The following is an 11,279-nucleotide window of genomic DNA, read 5'->3' as shown; positions in this document are numbered from 1 at the left end:
TACAAGTAAACCACCACCACCACCACCACCACCACCACCACCACCACCACCACCACCACCATCCAATGCCATTCTGAACCCCATTACTGCTCTTGTACTCATTATGATTCGTCCACCAAATGAGCTCACTTTAAATAACAGGCACAGGGAGGTAAGTTTTCATGGGCAAGCACACATCTTACAAAGTGTAGGGGCTAAAACATGTGGCAGAGGATTGGCAGAATGGGAACAGAAAGAGGAAATGGTAAGAGAAGGCAGCCCACGACAATGCTCGCCCCTCATACCTGGCTGCATTACGTAGCCATGTTTAAGGTCATAGAAAAGGGCTGCACTAGAGATGAATTTACAGTGAGCAGTAGGTAACAAGCTTTCAGGCAAGCCCATCCTGATTGGCGAGGCTATGGTGAGTCAAGCTCAGAAGAGGGAACTTGATCTAGGTCACTGGGTCATCTAGGTCACTGGGTCACCTAGCTCACTGGGGTTGCTGCACTCCTACTGTTTGACGAGTGACCAGACACTGACAAACCACTGAATGTTGCTACCCTGGGAAAATGTATTTACCTGCTTCTCCAACATCATTGCCACTGCTAATTTTAAATGTCTTACCACTTTGGGTTGAAAGTCACTATGGGCTTCGGAAAAGTGGATAAAAATTAATTCTAAAATTACGAGACACCACAAACATCACATTTCTGTTAGAGTCTGGGGCATTTCACTGGAACACAAGCCTGTAGTGAGCAGACTTTGATTTTCTGCTTTCACAAACTTTCCAAAGGGTTCCAAGTAGGATATGTCAAGTGCAGGTGTCAGTCTGCCTTAGCTCCAGGGCATGCAGAGAAGAATGGATGTGGCTCTGGACTGAGTTTCCTCACAGACCTTCCAACAAGGGAAACTAAGTAAGAGGGAGGAGAGTGTTTTTCACAGACTGCTTTTCCTTTTAGATTTATCAGGAGAAGCCAAAAAGCATCAGAAAACCAGGTCTTTTCAAGAAGAAACAAATTCACTAGTGCAGCAATTGGCCCTGGGATAGAATTCTGCAGAAGCATCTGTGTCTCCAGCACTGAGCGATATGTCTCTGATGGTCATGTGGCCCGTGCAAAGGTCGTGTGGAGACCCCGGTAGATGATCCCAATAGACTCAATGAGGCTTATTTTGTGGTTTGTTTTGGAGGAAGGAAGAAGGAAGAACCACAGGAAATGAGAAGAGAAAAATGAAGACAGCTGTTTTGTCTTTCGAGTATTTGTCAAACTTTTAAAATATGCTATGTCATTAATGTAAGAATTACGGTTCCTTCGACCCATCTTGGGAGTTTGATGTATATATTTTATCCCAACCATTCTCCTCTCGATTAAAAATTAAATCCCCAAGAAGCATCCTGACCTCATTTGCCAAGGCGCTGATCTGTGAGAGTACATGTTAGTCCCTGAACTTAGACTGTCACCCAGTCCAGCCTAATTGGCTGTGCAACTCTGATAAAAAGCAGAGGCCTGCGGGAGGCGAGAACTAGCAGCCAGGGCTCCGACATTTCCCTCCACGGATGAATAATATACTTTTCATCTTGTCATTCACAGGCACATTTTTTTGAGCAGCACTAAAATAATTGACTCAAATTGTAGGATGTGTTTAAAAAAAGAAAATCAGACCATCAGGGGGAAAAAGAGCATTGTGATTTACAGATGAAATTCCTTATTCAGAAAACAGCATATGTAGTTTTATCTCACAGTAGGGATACAATCGTTTCCAACTTACAGGAGAAGTAATTTATGGTTTTTTTTTTTTTGCAGCGAACTGCATGCAATCTTGAGATCCAAGAAGAATCCATATACGTCAACTGCTGATGCCCTGGTCTGAGGCACAATGAACTCCCATCAGACCCGTGAACGCGGAGTCCTGTTGTATTCCAGATGTTTCCACAAAGCAAATATAATTGTGGGGCTTCCTTCAGATGAGTGAAATAAATGGACAACCAACTACGGTCTTTCTTAAGGGATTCTCCAGGCAGCTGGAATGGCTCCCATCAAAACATTAAAAGCACCAGGGATACTCGTGCGGCAATTCAGAACTCTGCATCCGTTCTGTTTCAAGCCTGTCAGGTGCTCAGAAACTGCTAGTGTCTTCAATTTTTCAAATGATCTTTTGCTTCTTGTTTAGAGCACTTAAAAAAAACCCTCTAGAAGTTATTTCCTTTGAAGTATCAAATGTGCAAATATGGCCCATCCCAGGTTCCTCTTTACTGGCCAAGTAATTTACCCCCCAACCCCTAGTGCTCACAGTCTTAAATAGAAAATATCTCAGTTCATTGTTTATTTTATTTTCAGGTTTTGTGCCTCTTGGTATTTGGATGAACTGGGTAATTTTGCTGCTTTTAATCTCATCATGCATGACAAACATAGTAGGAAACACCTGCTGGCCACATGGAAAAGATTCTAATGCTACACTGAAAACTCTATCTGACTTAAATGATATAAATATGGTTATTTTCCATAATAAAACAGAAGCAATCACTTAAAGGCAGAAGAAGTATGGAAACATGACTTTTTATCCTATGTTGTTTTGCTCACAGAGTTAATTCTGGTTAGTTCTTCAACGTGCTCACCTGGGACTGTGGACACCAATTCTCTAAAATGGGTCTCATTATATGAGGACTGTTGGATTAAACTACAATAACCACTTAGAAGAATGGCAGGCATGTGGTACATTTTTAGAAAGCACTATCATTCCCCCCTTTTGATAATGTCTAAGGTTAAATGTCTTAAACGTCTTACTCCTTTCTACCATCCTTTCACTTCTCCTTCGCCCTTACATCCTTCCTCCCTATCCATCTACGTCTTTGTCCATCTCTCCTCTCTTTTCCTCCCTCTCTTGTTCTCCCCTTTTACTTGAGGCTTCCTAGTCACAGAAGACTATAATCCAATAGAAAACTAGAGGCAGGCACTACAGCCATAAGACATGGATGTGAGGAAGATGCGAGACAGTGGCACGTATACAATGTTTCAGCCTGTGACAAACAGCCTCACTAAAGTAACTGTAGCCCTCTTGCCTATGCATCAGCACAGCCGGCCCTCCATTCCCAGAGCGCCCTTGCCTCTGCCTCCTACTTGGCTATCTTTTAACAAGGGAGACAGTGAATGCAGCTCACAGGATTTGGTGAGTATTCAGACAGAAGGCCATCTGTTCCTTACTGAGAAGGTACACTTAGTAAATAATAGAACTGTCTTGAATTTCAGCTCAAATGTATATAATTCTTAGTGCAGAATTTTTAAATGTTTTAAAGTGAGTAACTTGGTTTAGAACTATAAAAATTTCATCATGAATTGGCTGTACGGAGTTTTAAAAAAAAACTGAGTGTACTATCAGTAAATTGCCAGGCTTACAAATATCATGTGCACGCTAATTAATGCTAGATATTAGTCACTGAATTTCTTTTGTAAGACATCAAGTAATGCATTAAAATAATAAAAGGGAGAAAGTGGAATGGGAACCTATGACTTTAATTATCTGAAAATATATTTAGGGCCAGCGAGATGGCTCAGTGAGTAAAGGTGCTTGCCACCGAGCCTGGTGATCTGAGTTCCAACCTACAAACGCACATAGTGGAAGTTAACACACCTCCTGCAAACTATTCTCTGTCTTCTACACACAGAGCATGGCACTCCAACAAATAGGTAAATTGATTTTAAAATTAAAAAACAAATTAAAAAAAATCCTCAAACCTGTATAGCAAGGTAATAGAGTTGACTAATAAAAACACATTAAAAGAAGTCAGAAACGGGAGCTGGGGAGAAGGCTCAGTTGGGAAAATGCTCACCACACAAGCCCTGGGACCTACGTTTGGTTCCCCGGCACCCATGTAAAGTTGTAAAAACTAAGGCGTGGTCATGCTGGTCATGCTCCCAGCACTGGGGAGGTAAGGGCAGGTGGTGTAGAAGGAACCCCTATGTCTGTTTGGAAACTTCACTTCTCAAATGAAGCTAAATGGCCTATAGCAGAGGCAGGAAATAAAAGGTGGGAGTTCAAGTAGGAAGCAGGGACAGAGCCAAGCTCAGGAGATTTTCACCCAGGAACATGGAGGAGGTCCGTAGCATGGGGGCTGAGTAAAGGTAAGCAGCCATGTGACAGAACTTAGAATAAAGGGGATATTAAGCTACGATCTTATGGGGAACAGACAAAGCTTATGTCTTAGGTATTTGTAAATATATTTGATTCTTAGAGTCATCCTTCCAGGAGCCTGGGGCTGGGAGGGAAAACACCCTCAACAAGATGGTTTCCCGGGGCTTATCCATTAGCTAGCCTAGACTGCAGATCCTTGCCAAATGCTTGGCTTCAGGAGAGCCAATTCTTCTCCGAATTCTGAGTGAATGATCATTGTGCCTAAGAAGATTAGCTAGGCACCACGGCTAGGGCAGAGCAGGGAGAAGTGGGCTCAAAGTGATGAGACTTCTGCAGTGGCTCTGCAGCAGAAGGCTCAGACACAACTACTTTCCCAGGAAGAAGGCAATGAGATTAAATGCTGACTGGCTCTATGGGATGACTGTGATACTGTTCACTGGGTCACACAGAACAGAGACAGGAAGGAAGTGTGTGCAGTCAGTGCCAGGGACGGCTGTAGGAAACCCTGACACTGAATGGGACCCCGTCAGGGCTAGAGGGTTAGTGATGAACTTTGACCTTCGGTATTTACCAGTCTCATGCACTTTGTTGCCTGAACCTCTGTTTTACCTGTCTACTAAATAGCTGTTTCTTCATCATCAACCTCATCATTGTCATCATCATCTTCATCATCGTCATCAACATCATTATCTCATCGACATCATCATCAACATCATCATCACCAACACCAACACCAACACCACCACCACCACCATCATCATCATTAATTTTTTTATTCCTTTACACTTAAAATGTCATCCCCCTTCCCAGTTACCCCTCCACAACCCCCCATCCTGTACTCCCTTTCCCCCTCCTCTTTGCATCTATGAGGGTGCTCCTCCACCCATTTACCCACTCCTGCCTCACCCCTCTAGCATTCCCCTGTGCTGAGGTATTAAGCCTCCCTCCCCTTCTGGTGATGTCATATAAGGCCATCCTCTGCTACGTATGTATCTGGAGCCATGGATCCCTCCATGTGTACTCCTGGTTGTTGGTTTAGACCCTGGGAGCTCTGGGTGGTCTAATTAGTTGATAATGTTCTTCTTAGGATGTTGCAATCCCCTTCAGCTCCTTCAGTCCTTCCCCTAGCTCTTCCACTGGGATTCCCAGGCTCAGTCCAGTGGTTGGCTGTGAGTATCTACATCTGTATTGGTCAGGTGCTGGCAGAACCTCTCAGGGAACAGCCTTACCTAGTTCCTGTTGGCAAGCTCTTCTTGGCATCAGCAATAGTGTGGGGGTTTGGTGTCTGCAGATGGGATGGATCCCTAGGTGGGGCGGTCTCTGGAGGGCCTTTCCTTCAGACTCTGTTCCATTTTTTGTTCCTGTCTTTCCTTTGGACAGGGAACATTTCTGAGTTAAACTTACTTTGAGATGAATGGCTGTTTCTAACTGTGAGTTACTACACTTGACGAACATTCAGTGAGAAACTACTGTGAGCCAAGGACTCTTCTAGGCTCTTGGGGCAGGTCGTAAAGAAAAGATTCTTGACTTCAAGGAATTTGAATTTTAGTGGTAAAAAGGTAATTAAATGAACAAGATCATATGTTAAGAGATAAAGACAAATTCATGAGGGTCATGAGTAAAAAGCCAGGTAAGGAGGAGGAGGACTGGTGGCTGCAGGTTAGGGAGGAGGTACAGTGAGACGTCAAAGCCTTTGAACCAGTGTGCTGTCTGTCCTGTTGAGAAGAACATTCACTCAACCTCCCAGTCTCCTCTTAGTGAGCTCAGGAGAGAATCTTACGTTCTGAACTGCCCCAGACCCTCTACCTGCACAAATCACCTGCTGATCACATTTTCTTCTTCTCCTCCTGGTGAGCTACACGCATTCTTCCTTGGGTTAGTTGTTCTCTCAGACATGCTGGCCTTAGTTACACAAAAGTAGCAATTCGCTTAGCAGGTTTTAAGCACACACTTTCGGTCAGAGAGCAAAGCTAAATTGGTGATCATCTTCCAAGCGGTGTGTGAAGCCCTGAAAGATTGTACCTGCTTTCATTTTAGTTTATAACATTCCCTTTCCTGCTGCTTGGACAGGACTACTCCTTCAGCACGTTTTATTTTTGCCTTTCCTTCCCATCCCTCAAAGTCATGGCCATTTTTTCATTTCTCTCTCTCTCTCTCTCTCTCTCTCTCTCTCTCTCACACACACACACACACACACACACACACACACACACACACACCAGCTGAATCTATTTAATGTTGCTTGTGTGTACATGATTTTAGAGCTGACTACTTGGTATTGGATGACCAACAAGTTGGCTCCACCCCGGGAATGACTAATTCTCCCTCTCAGCAGTCATTGGAGGTCATGTAGATCATGGTCTATGGGTGGGAGCCCTTGAGATGCCCCCTTCCATTTTAGCATTTTAGAATAACCATTCATGTTGTCATTGTTCAGATCTTATTTAGGTAGCCATATTGTTGCGGCATCTTGGGTTAAGCTTTGGCGTCATTTCTAGGAGACCCAGTCTCAGAGCAGACTTCCTGTTTCCCCGGGCTCACACCATCTTTCCACCCCATCTGTGACCCTAGGTAAATGGCGAAGGGAAGGAAGCAACCAATGGTATTACCTAGCTGTACTGTCTGTGAAGCACAACAATGACCATCGTGGCAGGATTTGCCTAAAGGGGCAACAGTGACACTCCTATCTTGGGTGCAACCAACAGACGTCAACTTAGACTTAAAGCCCCCTCAGCAGGGGGGGAATCATGCCCAGTACTGTAAACCCAGCCATCGACCAGAACTAATGAGTCCATGGACCTTACAGGAGACCATACTACTGTCACTCTACTAAGACATCATAATTCCAAACCACATGCTAAAACTCACACCCACTGATAGTGACTCTCGCACCTCTTATCCAAGATGCCTCCCTTAGCAGTAGATGGAACTTCCATAAAACTACAACTGGTTAAACTGTAGAGATCAACTGGCCATGAGGAAGCTTACTCCAGGGGATGCATCTGCAGCACAGCTCCTGCACCTAAGGCATCGTTCTCTTAGCTTTGCTTCTAAAGTGCTGAATAGGTATTGTACTATGTTGGGGTGCAATTTGGTTTTGCTATGTGATTATATTACAAAGTGACTAAATGGTTATTAATTACATACAAATCACATACTTTTGTTTTGAAACAGGGTCTCTCTACATAGTCCTGACTACCTTGGAACTCACAATGGAGCCCAAACTGGCCTTGAAACTCACAGAGATAAGGCATGTGCCACCACATCCAGCCAGTAAATTCACTTTTAATAATGGCGGTATTTAAGATGGTTAAGTATGTAAAGTCTTAAAATTGTGGTTTTCGTTTAAAATGTCTCCTATGGGCTCCTGTGTGAATTGTATGGTCCCCAGAAGGTAGCACTATTTAGGGAAGTTGTAGAAACTCAAGGAAGTAGGAGGTGGCTAAAGAGAGGAGGTGACTATTCTCCCCGACTCTCTCTCCCTTACCTCACCCATCAACGCATTGTACAATCTTCCGTGCTACCTCTTCCCACAACCATGATGTCCCGCCCAAACACAGAGCAACCTGACTCAACTCCCTGAAGCCAGAGGAACCATGTTCCCTGTGGTTTTAATGCTGTTGCAACACTGCGTGATAGAACACCCATCTTCAATGAAGCCTTCAGGGAAACATCTCACGCTCTCCTCCTCACATCAGTTCTTCTGTCTTTATTCTAGTCAGCACTGTTGTCAGCTGGAACTTAATTTATAAATATGGTGCTTACACACAAATGTGCGAAATAAAATTTTGACTGAAAACCGACTACTTTAAAAGCCAGCTTCAACGTCTTCCAACACTTCGATTAATGTTTTCGATGAGAGACCTACTGATATAATAAACGTAAGTAATTACTCTGTGTAAGGCCATGAAAGGTGGGATTTGCCACACACACACGGTGGGTACTTACATGAAATTCACACAGCCCGTGCCAGCTGGTGGGGCGATCCAGACGAAGCTGAGGTTTGTTGTAGGCAGGTGACTCACATGAGAGGCCACCACGCTGCACATAAACTGGTTACCAAACTGGTGGTCGGACATGATCCCTGAGAGACAGAGAAGCAGGGGTGTTACAGAGAAAACAAAATGAACTCCTTCCTACCCACCAAGGCATCATGATAGCTTCTGAACATTTTTATTTCATACCAAGGTTCATTAAGCTAAGTGGCTTCCCATAAGTTATGCAATTTTCTTTTTTCCTTGATAGCGGTAAATTGATCATTTAAAACATTATTATCATGAAATGGCTTACAAAAGCCATCCCTAGACAACTGGCTTTGCCTTTGTCTACCGGATCCCCTCAGAGCAGCATGCACCAACAAGTCTGGATTCTTGGAGCTTTCAGAGACACGGGAGACCACACAGCACAGTGGACTGGGAGCTGTGTTAGCACAGAGGTGCTCTGGGGGACACATACAGTACTTGGATTTCTGTAGGGGTATTTCAGAGGAGATCAGATTTACCTGGCAATGCCACCATTTTCATACTGGAAACGTTACAACCTGGGGAACAATACTCTGGGCCTAATTCACTCTCAGGGAAACATGGTTTGACTTCTAGAATACAGCTCTCAAAAAAGTAGAGATAATGGTATTACTGTCTAATTTTCACATTGGCGGTACGGGGAAAGAGTGGGTGCAAGTTAGCGACTCTGTTGGTATAAAAGCAGTCGTGGCAACAGAATGAGGGGTGTTGGTCAATCTGTAGTTTGCACCATGTGCCAGCTTTTCTCTATGTGTGGGGATATCCAGCATGACGTCCCTCTTAGATGGGCTTGCCTGGGCTGTGTTCTATGACCTTGCTTATGTTCAATATGAGAACACTATGCCAATTCAGCAGGAAAGTCAGCAACTGCTGAGGGATCAGGGGATGTCTCTGGTCCCTTGTAACAGAGCAGTTCTCTTAATTTTAACACGGATAAGAACTATGAATGAAAAACTAAACAGTAAGGAAACAAGCTATTCGGAAAACAGACAAAATACCTGAAGAGGTTTTTGTACCAAAGAAAGTATATGTGGCAAATAAGATACAATAGACACTACTCCAAACTCCAGTTAAACAACAAGAGCCACATAGCAGCTCTCTATCAGAACAGCCCACATCCCACACAGACAAGACTGCTGGAAACATGGACTCTGAGGTCACAAAAATCTTCACCCTCTGTGGAAGACAATTTTCTTCTAGAACTAAAAATATTCTTACCATAACATATAACAATGATTATCCTCTCCACACACCCATGTGAAATATTTGCGCACATACACACACACAAACACACACACAGACAAACACAAACACACACACATACACACACAAACACACAAACACACAAACACACACGCACACACACAAACACACAAACACACACTCACATACACACAAACACACACACAAACACACAAACACAAACATCCACACACATACACACACACTTAAAGCAGATCTGTTAATAATTCCTAACACTCAGAAGTAACTTTCAGGAGAAGGTGAATAAATTAACTGTGATCTGTCCAGGCAACGGAGCCTGATTTAGCTAAAATGGGAAAATGATGAACAAGTTATATAAGGATGCAAAGAATGCAATCTGAAAAGGCTACGGGACGTCTGATTCCAGCCAGGTATCACACTTTACAAAGGGAAAACCTATAGAAGCAGTTCAAAGAGGAGCGCTCACCAGGGCCTGGCAAGGGAGAAGGGAAAAGGCAGAACGCAGGGTCTGAGGGCGGAGGGGCTATTCTACACAGGGCTTCAATAATGGACTGCAGCCATTATGTAAATGCTCAAACCTCGTAGGATATAAAATACTCAGAGTAGCACCTAATAGATGCTGTGTGCTCTGGATGGTAATGATGTGCCAAGTTCAGGGTCATTGATCTTGACAAATGTGCCACCATGGGACAGGATGTCAGCTAGAGAGGTGAGTTTTTGCCTTTTTTTTCAGTGTGTAGAGGAAAGGGCTATATGGGTAGTTTTTAAACGCCATTTTGCTGTGAATTTAAACTTGTCAAAAAAACCCCCACATATTAACTAACAAATTAAAACATTGCCAGGAATAGGAAACTAAGTTTCAAAATTCTCTTATTTATTAAAGTTGTGGTTTTGAGCAAAGGCTTTGTCTTCTCTCAAATTAAACAAAAGGAAATTCTATGCCCCCCATATCTAAAGTACACTGAATTCGTTGTGAGACAGGAGGAGACATATCTAGTACTACAGATGCAGGCAGGAGTCCATGTTTAGGGAGCTCACAGTCCCTAGGGGTGAATCCACTACTGCTACTTTGGTGAATGGACACAAAAATTTAGATTTCATATGTAAAGCATGGAGTGTTTAATTCTCATAGCAAACAACACATAAGGCAACACGCCATGGTGCATCTAGCTGACTGCTTATGAAAAATCCTGCTTCTCTTCCTGTCTCTAAGTATAATTTTATACAATAATATTCTAAATATTTCCCACAAAAATCTCTCAGCCCGTTCACATCGTCAATACGTGCACCTAAAGTGGCTACTTAAATATAATTTGATTAAAAGTACAAATATTTACTTTTATTTGCTCAAAACAACAACTTTAATAAACAATCGAGTTTTGAAACTTTGTTTCCTAATCCTGGTAATGTTTTAGCTTTTTTGTTACTATGTGTTTTTTTTTTTATTTAAGACAAGTTTAAATTCACAGAAAAACAAAAGTTCAGTTCTCCCGTTGCACTAATCATACCACAAGTGCTAAAAGGGCAGCTGCAGGTGGGCATGCGCTTGGCAGCAAACAGGCCATTTCCTTCAAAGGTAAAATCCCTATTAGATGACCGACGTGCAAAGCCAAATTCAGCTTCTCTGGATTTTCCTCTGGTCTTTTTAACTTCAGCTTCAGCATAGTCGGCCTGTAAGTCTTTCCTGTACCCTTCCACACTGCCCACCTCAAATATCAAGTAGGTCCCTCTGCTATGTCAACACAAATGATGCCCTCTAATTAAAACGGTCTTCAATTGTTCTCTGTTACCTCACAAATCCTACACAGGGATGCAGGCTCATTTTTTCCTCTCCAGGCTTCTGCTGAGCCTTCCACTTAATCCCGGAATACTAGAAGGCATCTGGAATGTTCTGCTTCTTTTCTTTCACTACGTCCTCCTTTC

General features: G+C 43.2%; 1 protein-coding gene across 4 annotated transcripts in view; it reads right to left on the bottom strand.

Moving 5' to 3' along the window:
• Positions 1 to 11,279, bottom strand: part of Reln (reelin) — a 426,762-nt gene that overhangs the window by 295,807 nt on the left and 119,676 nt on the right. For all 4 annotated transcript variants that reach the window (XM_039107060.2, XM_006235873.4, XM_039107062.2 and 1 more), the window contains exon 3: positions 8,059 to 8,194. In XM_039107060.2, the coding sequence (XP_038962988.1) occupies positions 8,059 to 8,194 (136 nt within the window). The remainder of the gene's footprint in view (positions 1 to 8,058; positions 8,195 to 11,279) is intronic.

This window comes from Rattus norvegicus, chromosome 4 (assembly GCF_036323735.1).
Source record: "Rattus norvegicus strain BN/NHsdMcwi chromosome 4, GRCr8, whole genome shotgun sequence".
Lineage (NCBI taxonomy): Eukaryota > Metazoa > Chordata > Mammalia > Rodentia > Muridae > Rattus > Rattus norvegicus.
This window is presented reverse-complemented; position numbering and strand designations above follow the sequence as displayed.